Genomic DNA, 15,700 nt, shown 5'->3' with positions numbered 1-15,700 from the left:
TATCTAGGGTTACAAAATCGTAACTTTTGTTTTCAGCGCTTCTCTCTCATTCAATCCTAACTAAACTGCTTACCTTTTACTTTTGGTCCCAGCTGTAGATCGACTGTCCAGTTTGATAATGTCCTCAGGGAGCAGTGAGGGAGCCACTGCACTGAACCCAGCCAGATCTGTTCAGGGGACATCTGATGAAGGACAAGTAATGGGGGCAAATTCTGAGAATTCCAGCCATACAACCCTAACAGACTTTCAAATACCCATCACCAATATAGATGACATTTTATCAGAAGTGAGCCTCTGCAGTGCTCAAAATACACACACTAATTCCCCCTACAACACATTATCTAATGAGCCTATAGCCTGCCGCTCAAGCCAGCACACAGTAACCCAGTGTGAGAAAGCTGGCATTCAGGTTCCAATACAGTCCGGCCCACTGGACTATTCCATCTCGTATGCAGGAAATGAAAAAGGTGCCATGCCCACTATGGAGACAAACGGCTCTGCTGTTTTCAATGGATCACATCCCAAAGGAACTAATGCTGGTTCCAAGTCGATGTACCCTATAGGAGATGACAGTGACTCAAACAGTAACTCCTCCACTGACAGCAGTGTAATGGTCAATACGATTGTCGGCAGTGGTGGCAGTCTTCATGAGTCCTCCTCAGACGAGGAAGCAGTGGAGTTCTGTTCGCGTGATGCCCAGCAACCTGCTGCTGGAGAAATATCTCATTCAAGTCAGTCACCAAATGGGTCCTCATCTTTTCAGCAGGCCATCAGTCAAAACACAAAACTGGAACAGACCTCGCAGCTCTCCGCTGATGTCTTATCGACAAACAATAAGGACTCTGTTGCAACAACCCAATACTCACAGCTATCTGACTTATTTGGGGCCTCCTCCCCAGTGCATCCATGTCAATCGTCCAACAGTAAAATACCTGTGAATTCCTTCGAGTGCCACACTGCCATTGAACCTTGTGACAAAGTTCAAGCATGTGTGACATCCAGCCACGGAGGCACACCGGATACCCAGTGTGTCACTCGGGGTACTACCACTACACATTTGCCTGCAGATGCCTCGCTGTCCTCAGCTCTATTGAAGCACTTGAATACACAAACACCACATTTACCGTCAATGGAGTCAGAGACCTCGGGTTCAAGCATCGGCCGATTGGATGCGAGAGTGTCAGCGTCGATGACGAGCAAAGAAAAAGCTTTGGAGTGTAGAACTAATTTCAACCCCCATGCCATATCTGTGCTTAAGAAGAGCTCTGGGTTAAAACTTCTTGATGGTATAGATTGTCCCGTATGGAGTAGTAGCTTCAAACTCCAGGTTGAAACTCAAATCAGACTAAACACTAATGTTCCCAAATTGAAGGGCCTTACTATTAGGAGTAAGAACACGCAACAGGAGGAGCCAACCAGGAGGGAAAGTCCAGTACCCTTTAACCAGTCGCCCAAATCCCCATCAATGGCAACCAAGTCCAGCTCTTTGAAAACCAGGACCCAATGCCTTGATTTGCCCAAAGTAAGTGATAGAAGGCCAGCTACAGCTGAGCACAGGCCTTCAGGTAGCACATCACAAACAGTGCAACTGGCCAAAGAGATCCATTTAAGCTCCAAAGCGCCATCCAAATCACAGAGCCAATCACACACAACTGCCACTCAGAGAACATTTATAGAAGTTCGACTGTCTTCCCTTTCTGGTTCTTCATCGCCCGTTATGGCACAAAAAAAAGAAACAGTGAATGCAGAAGACTCTAAACCCACTCAAAGAGGCACAGATTTGGGATTAGCACTCAAGCGGTTTCCTGCCAACTCCACGGCAGAAAAAACGAACGGCACGGTCAGTAAGACGGTATTTAATTCACTGTGTTCTGCCAAAGAAACGGATTCAACCACAACTAATGGCTCAAAACCGAGAACTATTGTAGAGACAAGTGAGGCCCTAAAGTCCAGCATGTCCAGACTGTACTTAAAGACGATGGAAAGGCGAAGCCTCCCCACGGACACCGCCTTGTCTGCAGGCTATAATCCTTTCTCTGTCCGACACAAGATAAAGTCCTTTGAAAACCTGGCTAACTTTGACAAGCCGGTGGCTAGAAGCAGCGACATTCAGTCTTACGCGCTGGCGTACCGAGCCTCGCTCAACCAAAGGATTGCCGGTTACATGGGCTTGGTCAATTCCATCGATTGCCGGTCACGGCAAAGCAGTTTTAGTTCTTATGTGGAGAATCTGATGCCCGCCGCGTCCTGCTCACCTCTCCTCAGTAAATCTCCATCCAGCATCACACTGATCAATCTTGAGCTCCCGCGTTCGAGCTGTAACGCAGTTCCTCCGACGGAAGACGGTCCCGAGGCTCGAGGTCTCAGAGCTCCAGACGGAACGGCACCACAGACCCCTCTGGTGCTGCGCAGGAAACACGGAAAACTTCCCCGCAGCAGGTTGCGGCAGCTCCGGGCTCTCAGCATGCCCGAATTGGAAAAACTATGCACCGAGGACTTTACCAGAGACCACGGTACGGCCGTGGATGCAACCGAGCCTGGCAGCGAGGCCGTCATACTCAAGGAAGCCCCAGAGACTAAGAGCGCTCCAGCTTCTGCAACCCTGACTGAGGTGGATGTGGACGGAGGTGACGCTGGAGCCACTGAAGATGCTCCTCAGGGAACCGCCGAGACCCGAGGTCAACAGCCTGGCTGGGCAATCAGGTGAGGCGTTCAATAATTAGATTCATTTCATTATTACCAGATGAAACTAACTGAGATAAGAAATCTCTTTTACGATGGTGACCTGGCCAATAACGCGTCAATGTTGCATGGGCAACCTGTTGTTGCAGATCCTTAAAGCACATTGAAGCCACTGTTTGCGAGTATTTAATAATGTCTGTGTTCAGTGCGCCCACAAGCAGACTGCGAAGAAGCTTTGCAAGATTAGCGAAAACTTAAATATTAGCAGAATTAAGACATAATCATTATGTGGTTACAAGACTTATATTGCAAATTCATGAGACAAGTTATAATGTAGTGAGAATGAAAGAGTAACATTTTGAGAATATTTTTCTTTTATTGGGACTGATTGAAACTCATTTACATTTGTTAATTGTCTTTATCAGCTTCTTACTCTGAACGATGTACGACCATCTGGCACACCTTCAATGTTTGGTTATTTCTCTTCACACGAGAAGTCTGAATGTTTCTCCGCGCTCTTCTTGTTGGATCTTAATGTTTTTTTTTTAAGAAACAGGAGGTCTTGCACTTGCATGCACCAATCAGAGTTAAAGAAGGTTTGAATTCAGAATCTGATGGCAGCTCTGCGGTTGTTTGCGCTCGCTGTCGATCAAAGCTGATCAGTTTGCATCCACACAACCAACTGGTCAATATTAGCTGTACCTGAGAACATTTTGTCCGATACCATCAGCGATTGATCATTCATTTTCCTGTGTTCCTTTCTATCAACATGTGATGTGGTTTGAAAGGTGATCCGTGGGGAGAAAACTCATTGGCTCCTTCTTGTTTGCAGCTTCAAGGAGCTGGCGTCTTCCCCCGTGAGTCAGAGTAAGCTGCAGACGCTGCTGTCCTCCCCGGCGCTCCAGTCGTACGCGGCGGCTCTGCTCCAGGAGGCCGAGGCCCTCTCAGAGGTGACGCATGCAGTTTGAGAAGTGTCACGTTTCCCTGTCAGTCTTCCTCTCTTCTCCGTCTGGGCGCCACCTTGACTCTGTGTGAACTCCACGCAGGTCAACGGGAACACTCGCCTGGTGGTCCTGAGCAAAGAGGACGGCTCGGGGCTGGGGTTCAGCGTCGCCGGTGGAGTCGACCTCGAGCAGAAGGCAATAACTGTAAGTACAGTGTGTTCCAATGCGTTTTTAATGCAAGAATGTTTGCTGCTGCTTAATAAAAAGTCTTTTGACGTGAAACTTACGATAAATCTACAAATCGAATAAACCCTTTTTATATATTGAATAAACGGTCACTGTAACCTCACAAAACACGTTACCTCCACTTAAAAAATGTATCTGCTAATTATGGCAATTTCACACAAATGTCTTAATAGGATCAAATGATTAAGTGATGACATTTTGGACGGACATGGATGTGAACTGCAACGGGGTGGAGACACACAACCGTTTATCCTACTTTATGCATATATATATATATATATATATATATATATATATATATATATATATATATATATATATATATATATATATGTGTATATATATATGTGTATATATGTATATATATATATATATATATATATATGTGTATATATATATATATATATATTAATCACTTTGTGCTGCATATCTTGTCTGAAAGGTGCTATACAAATACAGATTATTATTGTATTAATAATAGCATGTGACTTTGCGTCCAGGTCCATCGGGTCTTCACCAAAGGGACGGCGAGCCTGGAGGGCACGATCCAGAGAGGGGACAGCCTTTTATCCATAAACGGCACGAGTCTGGGGGGGAAAACCCACGGGGAGGTGGTCTCCTGCCTCCATCAGGCCAGGCTGTCCAGTCAAGCCTTAGTCGTCATCTGGAGGGACGAGGACGGGGAACCGGGCGCCGGCGACACACACGACTCGGCCGGCCGGACAAAGAGGTCGTGTTCCGCCAGAAAGAAGTCATCGGGAGCCGGAGCAGGTGAGACTTCTGTGACACACCTTCTCCATCGGGGTCCAGCAGGTCCTCACCTTCCTGGTTTCTATATTACGCAGGGTTGTTACGGTCATGGAAAACCTGGAAAGGTCATGGGATTTTAAAATGGCTATTTCCAGGCTTGGAAAAGTCCTTGAAAAAAATTAAATCCGAAAAGTTTAGTAAAAGTCATGTAAATGTGTTATATTCATGTGTTCATGTCGTTCATTTACGCTGAGTTTGAAATAATGAATATGCTTTTAAAAGAAAGACTCAAAATATAAGCAGGCATACATACAGGCTTCTATATAAATGTTTATTCTTTTAATCAAACTATTGTCTCATTCATTTGTGTCATTTAAGGTTTACTGTATGCTTTGTATTCTCATTGTTAGTTTAAATACTACATTTACTCACTTTTTACTGTTCACACCCAGATTTCACTAAATGTTTGCTCATGGAAATTTGGTTTAAAGTCATGGAAGTCCATTGGTCAACATGTGTATGAACCCTGCTATGTGTGACATCATCAACCTTTATGTGCCTCTCAGTGGTGGATGTGGGTCCAGACGGTGCTTTAGCGGTGGAGCTCCACAAGTCCTCTGCTGGCCTGGGCTTCAGTCTGGAAGGGGGGAAGTCATCGTCCCACGGAGATCGGCCTCTCGTCATCAAACGCATCTTTAAAGGTGACCCCGCTTTCTATAAGAACAGTTGAAGATAAATATTCATTTCATTTAATCATCCGTAAACACATGGGATAATAGTGTCATGGCACAGGTAGTACTGGTAAAGTGATGTGTTGTTATACTTCAGGGATGAGGACGATCACTCGTCTCAATGGAAGAGTTGCTCCTCTCTTCTTCCTCTCCTCTCTTCTTCCTCTCCTCTCTTCTTCCTCTCCTCTCGCCTTCTTGTGCTCTCTTGAGATTGGCAGCCAGTCATGATACTCTGTACAATGGAAAGCTTGTTTTGCTGGGTCCTCCTAACACACATAATTACAATTGGACGAGTATTGCCCAAAATAAGGCACAAAAATACTTTTTTTTTTTACTATTGCACAATCAGTGTATAAAGTAATATAGTAAATAGTAACCTGTCCAATGTAAAATTGGCCATGTGAATATTGTTGGTGCCTCTTTCTTTTCTTTGAAGATTCTTTAATACTTTGCATTCTGGTTTGACAACAATGGAAATTGAAATTTCGTTAGCACATTATTAACTAGCATTAGCGCTTCTATGCGCGTTAGCTACTAAATGTCTACACGTTCTGCTTTTTAATGTGAATAAAGACCGACCCGGCTTTACAGGAACAACGTTGTTCATTTATTCGTCTTCTGTCTCGATCTCCAGGCGATGTGGCGGCTCACTTTTACACTGATCTGTAGGCGTTAGCTTCCATCTTTATCTTTTTATCTTGGTTTCACTGCTGACTCATCCTGATGAATCCTTCAAACGCGTCGTCAGCCTTTCTGGCTGCTTCGCTCTGAAATTTTTGACAAAAATGTGGTATTTCTTTAAGGGAGTGCAGTTAGTGACAGTATGGGCTCCATGTTAGCGTTAGCGCTGACAGAGTAGCAGCAGGGGGCGGGGCTTGTTCTGTCGCTCAAAGCGGCGTGTGCGTTGTCAGGTATCGATAGCGAGCCGAGAGGAATCATGCGCTGCGTCTTTAACTTGAGTCGCTGTACTCCTCCAACAGGTGGCGCCGCAGAGCTGTCCGGGTTAATCGAAGTCGGCGATGAAGTTCTGTCCATCGACGGCTGCTCTCTGGAGGGCCTCATGCACCACGACGCCTGGAAAATCATCAAAGCCACTGACGAAGGAACCAACCACCTCCTCATCCGCAAGCCGAGGAACCTGACCGCAACGAACAAGGAGACGGAAAGCTCCCGACACGGACCGATGTGAAGCGGCAGCAGCCATTTCTGGATTTGTACAGGTTTTCTGATGGCCTTCATTTGACATTTTGTGTTTGGTCTTGTTACTTGTGTTTGTACGTATGAATAGCCCAATTTGGATGCACCGCCAACTATTGAGGTCTACATTGCTGAATCATGATTTATTTCAGACGGGAGGTGCAGTTTGTTTACAATAGATTCACTTTGGAACACTAAAGAAAACTTTCTTTTTTTTAAATAAAGTCAATGTGTGAAAATATCCATCGCAGGTTGTGGTTATAGCATTCATGCTAACGTGAACATCTTTGAACTCTCCGCTTGGGAAATGTATGAAATGTCTTACAAACAATGTCCTCACCAACGGTTATGGGTATTATATTCTGTTTCTGCGAACAGTTCATGCAAAATGCTACACACTGAAGAATGTTTATACTATTTATTTGTATGCCTGATTTTAAACGGTATACTGGTGTCTTGCCAAGATACTTTTGGGGTACTCCATAGTGTGATACTATCATTTTACCAATTTGACTCCAAACCCGCTCTGAACTTGCATTGATGGGAAACGATAACTGCATCCTGAGGAGTTTGGGAGATTGAAAAGGAATGTTCCGTTTCTATTTGTACTCGATCCAGTGCATTGAAAGTAAAGCTATTCGTGTGAGAGAATGTGTCTCACGTGTTAAACCTGATCCTTTCTCTCTCAGGCACACATGAGGCCTTTAACTCTGTCATCACATCATTATCGTTCTAATAAAGAACACAATATCAGCCATGTGACAGCAGACCACCCTCAGTAACGGTTACAGTGCAGGTGTAAGAAGTGACCACCAGATGTCAGTAAAAGCACACAAACGGGGGAGGAACCTCCGTCAGTGTGTTCCTGTTCCTTTAGTGGAACGAAGACTCCTGCTGATGAATGTTACAGTTTTTTATGTTTTAGATCAGTGATTTTCAACCACTGTGCCGTGAAAGATCCTCATGTGTGCCGTGGGAAAATGTCCAATTTCACCGAATTGGTCCCAAAAATATTATTGAGTTGCCGCAAATAATTTTACATTGTTGAGCGTCTGAGCCTGCAACAAAGTGGCTGGCCTAGTAGCGCAATACTTACCTACCATATATGCTGTATTATGCTACAATGTGGCATTTTGTAGCTTTTTTGGTTGTTGGTGTGCCGCAGGTTTTTTTATTGTAGAAAATGTGCCGCGGCTCAAACAAGGTTGAAAAACACTGTTTTGGATCACTTGTTTATTTCTATATTCTCAAAGAACAGAACAACTCAAAGTCAAAGTTGATCACTTCTCATTGGGTTGCATTCAATCACCACGTCTTCAAAAAGCCATGAAGTGTTTTCCCACTCAAACCTCTGTGTGTTTAGCTACTGAAAAAAAACGTAAACTGTAGATTACACTACATTGTTCTAAATGCATCTGCAAAGAAGAAGAAGAAAACTCCTAATTGGGACAAAAGCAGCGTGCACCTATGCTCATTCCTCCATGACGTCTATTGGAAGACGGGTGCCAGGTGAGGAGATTCAGATTCCAGTGGTTTCGGCTCATCCCAGGATGGTGTCACTTCCATTCCTCAACCCCGCAGAGAAACATTCCTTCCCTTGTGTAGGTGGAAAGTCTGGACGCCTGGACGTGTCTGCGTATAGGATTGCCAGGGATCTCGCATATTTGAGACGAGTAAGAAATGTCGGGCATTTTTATTTGCTCGATGACCAAAAAGGTCAATTAAGAAAATTGAGGTATTTAATATTCTTAAGTGGCAACTTGTTTCAGCTTGGTTATTAATGTGGATACTTAAAGCATAGCACAAAGCAAATGATGACCACATCTATTCGTAAAAATACATAAATAAATATATATATATATATATATATATATATATATATATATATTTGTGGATGGAGGCTGAGGCTCTGTCTGCTTCTTCCACACCAAAGTGGGAAAAGTATTTCTTTATGGAGCAGTCGCCATATACTTTGGGCCATATTTAGGGCTCACTGCACTAAATATCAAAACGATGCAGTAATAATGCCAAAAACAATCAAACAAAATGAGCGTGTCTGCACAGAGGCATGTAAAACTCAGACGGAGCCCTAAACCCTGAAGGACGCCGTTAGGCGACAAGGTGTTGAGTTCAGCTTTAATGACCACAATTTGCGGAACACATTTTGGACACTTTGGATAAAGATAGCACAGACCTGCACCTCGCAAGCAGCAGCATAATGCTTTGCCTTTTTTATTTAATTTAGTTTTTTTTTTTACATGTAATGATTTTAATGATTTTTTTTAAGCGGTGGAAAACATCGGGCGCACGTCAGCAAATTCCACTCCGCTCGCCAGCAAACAAAAAAATGTGTCTTCTGCGGGGCTCGGCGGGTGAGTCATTAGTGACACGTGCTAATGAGCCGCGATAAGTGCGAGCGCTGCTGCTCGGGGTGAGCTGTGGGTAATGGTATTTGTGTCATTGTGGGACTGCACAGAGGTCAAGAGGCCCCGTTTGAACATTGTGTTGTGTGAACGGCACAAGACCGACGAAGAGCATTTAGTTACTCCGAAGACGCCGATACTCCAAACAACCCAAAGCATTGCTGGAGGTTAAACCGCCGGGGAACTGTTTGCAAAGTTCAAGTTCGCTCCCCTCAAACAGTTTGTCTATTTAGGCATCCAGCAGACTGCCAGTCATCTAGAGTTGTGTTTGTGTCCACCATATGAGTGCAAGGCCAATATTCACTCTCCTTTTAGCTCTTTGATTTAGTTTTGATCTGTTTTTGGTCTCCACCAACTCCTGAGAAGAATATCCGGCTCGTTAGCTGCTAAATGCTCCGATGTGTTCACCAGCCCGTCTCCAAAGCCCCTTCATCGTAGGACATAAAACACAGCCCCTTCTCATTTTCCAGGGCGTCAAAGACTTTGGCCCCCAGAAGGACCCCAAAGGGACGCCAAAGGGATGCCAGAAGGATGCCAAAGGGATGCCAAAGGGATGCCAGAAGGATGCCAAAGGGATGCCAGAAGGACGCCAAAGGGGATGCCAGAAGGATGCCAAAGGGACGCCAAAAGGGATGCCAGAAGGACGCCAAAGGGATGCCAGAAGGATGTCAAAAGGACGCCAAAGGGATGCCAGAAGGATGCCAAAAGGGATGCCAGAAGGACGCCAAAAGGGATGCCAGAAGGACGCCAAAGGGGATGCCAGAAGGATGCCAAAGGGATGCCAAAGGGGATGCCAGAAGGACGCCAAAGGAATGCCAAAGGGATGCCAGAAGGATGCCAGAAGGACGCCAAAGGGCTGCCAAAGGGACCGGATCACAGAAATGCTTCTGGGGTCATATTTCTGGGGGTCCACCGTTGTTTACAGTCCGATCAGAAAGGCTGGAGTTGGATCTGCGAGGCGACGAACACGACCGGATTGTTTCACACGTAGCCAGTCAGAAAGCCCATTTCAAACCAAAACCCAACCAAGTCGGATGAAAAGCCGGTGAGTTCCCAGAATGCACCAATGCGCCTGAAATGGACCATTTACCTACATTCAACCAAAACCTGCTCGAACGGGTTTGGCCAATGCTAATCGGTAATTCCTGGTAATGGTCACCCTGCATCCAATCAGAATTAACGGTTTAAATCCCTAATGCCGTGTTCACACCGGACGCGACGCGAATTTGCAGCGCGTCCAGTTTACATGTTAAGTCAATCCACAGACGCGCTGCGGCGCGAATTTGCGAATGTGCGGCGAGATAGACGCGTTGGAGGCGGCGCCAACAGAACGTTTGACCTGGGGCGAACAAAGCGAAGGACGCGGCGCGAATTCGCGTGAGTTGAATTCTCCCAACTCTGGCGGAGAAATCGCGTGACGCAAAGTTGCGGCAGCCAATCAGCGTTGAGAATCAGCGTTGAGAAGCTCCGCCCGTCACCACCGCCGTCTCCCCGGTTCTGAATGAAACTGCTGCTGCTCCGCCTGAACCAGCGCTGACAGCGGCTTCATTCAGACGCTGTTGTGGGACTACAGATAATATTATGAACCCAGACACCATGGAGTTTGATGTTCCGACATATGTGGAGTTTACACAAAAAGTATAAAGCAGAACTAGTGGTTATTTATTCCATGGTCGATAGCGGAAGTGAAAGCTTCGTCGCTTGTCTCTCACACTCTTTGGTCGCGCCGCAAATTCGCGTTTGGTGTGAACACCCTCTTTCTACTCGCGCGAGTAAACTTCCGCGGTGGACGCGGCGCCGCAAATTCGCGTCGCGTCCGGTGTGAACACGGCATAATACATTAGTGTCTACATGAACTGAAACTATAACCAGGTTACATGCACCTGATTCGTCCTCTTCATTGACAAGTGACACACACACACACACACACACACACACACACACACACACACACACACACACACACACACACACACACAAACACTTCCTCTCACAGTAATTGCTTCGTTAAACATCAGCTAGTTTTGAAAGTGGTGAATTTATTGGTATATCTATCTTTGTTGATCCACTTCCTGTTGTTATCTTAACACTTTTTCTTGTTACCTTCATCACAATAAATGTCATTGAACGAGTCATCTTTTGATTGATCGAAAGACGAAATAAAAGCTTGGATTCAAGTGTTCAGATTTTTTGCATACAGCCACGTGCAAAATTGGGGAATTTGGGGTGATTGAAACGAAAGTGGGGCTTCATCCTAACTCAGCTTCAGCTTGAAACAATCATCTTCTGAATACAAATATTGTTATTAAGAGAGTGACTTTTTGACCCTGGGCTGCGGTGGCCGTATGAAAAATAATAAATAATAGCTGCAAAACACACAAACACACACACACAAAACAAGTTCTGTATTTTGTTTGTTGCCACAACCCCCCCCCCCCATTAACAGCATTAACCCCATTAGCTCTGCCGGGCCGCGCTGAAGCGGCTCATTGTGCGCTCGGCGGCGCGTGTCCCTTTAAGAAGGAGGAGCTGGCGCGCGCGCCGCGATGACGCGGAATGAGATCCTGAAAAAAAAAGACGCTTGAAATACTCCAGCCGGAGCGCAGCGGCGTGTGCGGCGGCTGCTGGCGGAGCTGGAAGGACCTGCGAGCCCGGCGGGACCAGCTGTACAGAAGGGGGTGGGGCAACAACAACAACAACAAACAAACAAACAACAACAAAAAGAGGAGCCCCTTCGGAGGAAACTCTAAATGCAGAATAAAAACACACACAGTCCGGCAGACTCGCGCCTCTAAAGAGACACACACTCATTCACTGCCTCTGTCCGCAAGTGTGTGCGCGCGCGTGTGTTGAGTGGGGGGGCGGGTGCACCATGCCACATGCCCGCGCACTGTGCGTGTGCTTGTTCGCGCTCCTGTGCCCGCTGGCGGCCGTGGCGGAGGACGTGGAGGTGCTGGTGTTCCTGCCGCGGAACAACTCCTTCCCGTTCTCGCGCGCGCGGGTCGCGCCCGCGATCTTTTACGCGCAGCGGCGGCTGCGCGCGGACGCCGCAGGCCGCTTCTCCGCGCTGCGCTTCGACGTCCGCTTCGAGGACTCCGACTGCGTCAACGACGCCGTGTTCGCGCTGGTGGAGCGCTCGTGCGCGCGCAAGCCGGACCTGATCCTGGGGCCGGTGTGCGAGTACGAGGCGGCGGCGGTGGTGCGGCTGGCGTCCCGTTGGGACATCCCGGTCATCTCGGCCGGCGCACTGGCCGCGGCCTTCGGGGACAAGCGCGGCGAGTACTCGCACCTGACGCGCATCGCGCCGCCGTACGTGAAGATGGCGGAGACGTTCGCCGCGATGTTCGAGCACTTCGCGTGGAAGAGCGCGCTGCTGCTGTACCAAGACGACAAGGGGGAGCGGAACTGCTTCTTCACGGTGGAGGGGGTCTACCACCTCATGGCTGACGTCAACATCAAGAGCCACGCGTTCGAGGAGCGCGTGGACACCGACGAGGTCCTGCAGGACGTCCGGGACGCCGAAGGTAAGGACGCGGCAGGTGGGGATGCGACTGAGAGCCACGCGGGTCACCTGTGGCGTCACGTCGGGTTCAGGGTCTGATCCTGAACATGTTGGACGTTTCCCTTTCAGGTCTCCTTGGACGGGAAGGGAAACATCCACGATGCGCGTGTTTTATTAGACTGTGCATCTGTAGATTTCTCCCCAAATCCCCAAAGTTCACCTCATTTGCACATTTAAACATGTTGGAAACATGCATTGTGTTAATATAAGTACAATATGAGTGTATTAGTTATTCAGTTATGTGTATTCACCTGTAGAGTCTTCTTCTTTAGAGTTTTCCCTAAATGAGTTCAACAGTTTCATCCCTCTTTATGTTCTGAAGGTTTTTACAGAGAGTTTATTAATAAGTAGCCTATATACAAAAAAAATAAAATAATTTTGAACCTGGTTTTACCCAATGTTCAGATTTATGGTCTGGAAAATAATGCCTCATTTGCATATCAAAACACATTTTGAAAGCTTGTAATACAAAAAGATAATTGTCTTTAATGTAAGTGAATAACTGGTGAAGCTCCGGCTCCAACATTGTTCATCATAAATGAAAATGTGAATCTAAGACGTCCAATAATTCAAAGTGAAAAGACAAGAAACAAATATAACACGTAAAAGATCAAATGCATTGGTCGTAGACAGTTATTACAAAAGGATGAAACTACAATGCAAATATGAACGTCTTCACCCAAACACCAACGTTTCTTTAACATCACAGTTCTAGTGATGAACATGTTTCAGGAAAAGAAACTCAAAAGAAAAGAAATGTTTAGAGGAAGTCCACATTAAAGTTTGAGCAGAAACGTTTCTGGACATTTTCAAGAACAGACATCTTTATAGTTCAGAGATAAAACTGAATGTTTTTTTCATGAAGAGAACATCAAAATGGAAACAGCTGTTTCTAAAGGAAATCATAAAAAACACGTTTTCTTTCATATTATCCAGTTTTGAGTGTTTTTCGAGCAGAGACATATTTCTGAAAGAAAAGACGACTTAACCATCTCAACCCTGTAGACCCTCTAGAGGGTCCAGACCTCCTAAAGGGTCCGGACCTCCTAAAGGGTCCAGACCTCCTAAAGGGTCCAGACCCCCTAGAGGGTCCAGACCTCCGAAAGGGTCCGGACCTCCCAAAGGGTCCAGACCTCCTAAAGGGTCCAGACCTCCTAAAGGGTCCAGACCTCCCAAAGGGTCCAGACCCCCTAGAGGGTCCAGACCTCCTAGACCCCCTAGAGGGTCCAGACCCCGAGAGGTCCAGACCTCCCAAAGGGTCCAGACCCCCTAGAGGGTCCAGACCCCTTAGAGGGTCCAGACCCCCTAGAGGGTCCAGACCCCCTAGAGGTCCAGACCCCCTAGACGGTCCAGACCCCCTAGAGGTCCAGACCCCCTAGAGGTCCAGACCTCCCAAAGGGTCCAGACCCCCTAGAGGTCCAGGCCCCCTAGAGGTCCAGACCCCTAAAGGTCCAGACCTCCCAAAGGGTCCAGACCCCCTAGAGGTCCAGACCCCCTAGAGGTCCAGACCTCCCAAAGGGTCCAGACCCCCTAGAGGTCCAGACCCCCTAGAGGTCCAGACCCCTAAAGGGTCCAGACCCCCTAGAGGGTCCAGACCCCTTAGAGGTCCAGACCCCCTAGAGGTCCAGACCCCTAAAGAGTCCAGACCCCCTAGAGGGTCCAGACCCCTTAGAGGTCCAGACCCCCTAGAGGGTCCAGACCCCTTAGAGGTCCAGACCCCTTAGAGGTCCAGACCTCCCAAAGGGTCCAGACCCCCTAGAGGTCCAGACCTCCCAAAGGGTCCAGACCCCCTAGAGGTCCAGACCCCCTAGAGGTCCAGACCCCTAAAGGGTCCAGAGCCCCTAGAGGGTCCAGACCCCCTAGAGGTCCAGACCCCTAAAGGGTCCAGACCCCCTAGAGGTCCAGACCCCCTAAAGGTCCAGACCTCCCAAAGGGTCCAGACCCCCTAGAGGTCCAGACCCCTAAAGGGTCCAGACCCCCTAGAGGGTCCAGACCCCTTAGAGGTCCAGACCCCCTAGAGGGTCCAGACCCCTTAGAGGTCCAGACCCCTTAGAGGTCCAGACCCCCTAGAGGGTCCAGATACACATAAAGCACAGACTTCTATACAACCAGAGGAGTCGCCCCCTGGTGGTCAGGAGAGAGAATACAGCTTCAACACATAAAGCACAGACTTCTATACAACCAGAGGAGTCGCCCCCTGGTGCTCAGGAGAGAGAATGCAGCTTTAACACATGAAGCATATACTTCTATACAACCAGAGGAGTCGGAGGAAATGTTAATTTCTAATCCCATTTTAAAGTCTTTATCTGCTGATACTGATGAGCCACATGGGTTAGTTGATGAGATATTTATGAGCACCTAAAACAATGAGAATCTACGACCAATACAATGTATCCACGTGAGCCTCAGAACACATTGGCGCATTCTTTTTAGGGAAAGATAGTGACAAAAACACCTCGTTCCATGAATAGAGAAGAGATGTTGAATATACTCAACAACCTAACATGAGTTAGCAGCAGTAGGACCGTTATCTTTTTCTCCATGAGAAGTCAAACCTAATGTTCAAGGCTCTTTTCAGCCACAATCCTCGGGTCATACCACTTCCTGGTTACATCACCTCATATCACAGAAGTGGCTGTCGTATAAATTAGCATATATTTCACATGCTAAACGCCGCAGGGCCACAAAGTGCACCTGATGGGCGTACATTAGTATTCCCGGCACGGCGGGCGCTCTGCTGAGAGGGCTGAAGGGTCTCGGCGAGGATCGGACGGCTTTGCAGCAGAAGCCGAGCGGATGAGCTGACAGTATTACACCATCTGGAGATTCCATATTCACGAAGCTGCTGCATCGCCGTAGTTATCAGGCCCACAGCGCTTTAGATCAGACGTGACTACGCCGCTCCCCGGAGTCACTTATGTTGACGTCCTTGGCCGTCTCCTTCGACAGCACAGCGCTGTGGCAGAGCCCCGAACGCGCTGAAGCTTCTCAGAGGCGTCGGGTCGTCGGGTCGTCGGGTCGTCGGGTCGTCGGGTCGTCGGGTCGTCCGCCCGTCCCGATCTCGTGAACGTTTTAGGAACGCCTGTGTGGGGAATTTATTCGACTTTTGGCACAACCAACGTCCACTTGGACTCAGGAGGGAAACTGGTCAGAACTTGGTGGTCA

At 47.5% G+C, this 15,700-nt stretch overlaps 2 protein-coding genes across 2 annotated transcripts in view; both read left to right on the top strand.

Annotated features, from left to right (window-relative positions):
* The window catches only part of pdzd2 (PDZ domain containing 2), a gene marked incomplete at its 5' end in the record, with an annotated part of 42,138 nt that extends 35,351 nt beyond the window's left edge, over positions 1–6,787 (top strand). The window contains 6 exons of the mRNA XM_079222257.1: positions 93–2,703; positions 3,515–3,632; positions 3,729–3,830; positions 4,373–4,643; positions 5,189–5,323; positions 6,334–6,787. Coding sequence (XP_079078383.1) covers positions 93–2,703; positions 3,515–3,632; positions 3,729–3,830; positions 4,373–4,643; positions 5,189–5,323; positions 6,334–6,542 — 3,446 coding nt within the window. The 3' untranslated portion in view covers positions 6,543–6,787. The remainder of the gene's footprint in view (positions 1–92; positions 2,704–3,514; positions 3,633–3,728; positions 3,831–4,372; positions 4,644–5,188; positions 5,324–6,333) is intronic.
* A 5,058-nt stretch (positions 6,788–11,845) lies between these two features.
* Positions 11,846–15,700, top strand: part of npr3 (natriuretic peptide receptor 3) — a gene marked incomplete at both ends in the record, with an annotated part of 17,600 nt that continues 13,745 nt past the window's right edge. The window contains one exon of the mRNA XM_079222255.1: positions 11,846–12,497. Coding sequence (XP_079078381.1) covers positions 11,846–12,497 — 652 coding nt within the window. The remainder of the gene's footprint in view (positions 12,498–15,700) is intronic.

The sequence above is a fragment of the Taurulus bubalis genome (genome assembly GCF_910589615.1).
Source record: "Taurulus bubalis genome assembly, chromosome: 8".
NCBI lineage: Eukaryota > Metazoa > Chordata > Actinopteri > Perciformes > Cottidae > Taurulus > Taurulus bubalis.
This window is presented reverse-complemented; position numbering and strand designations above follow the sequence as displayed.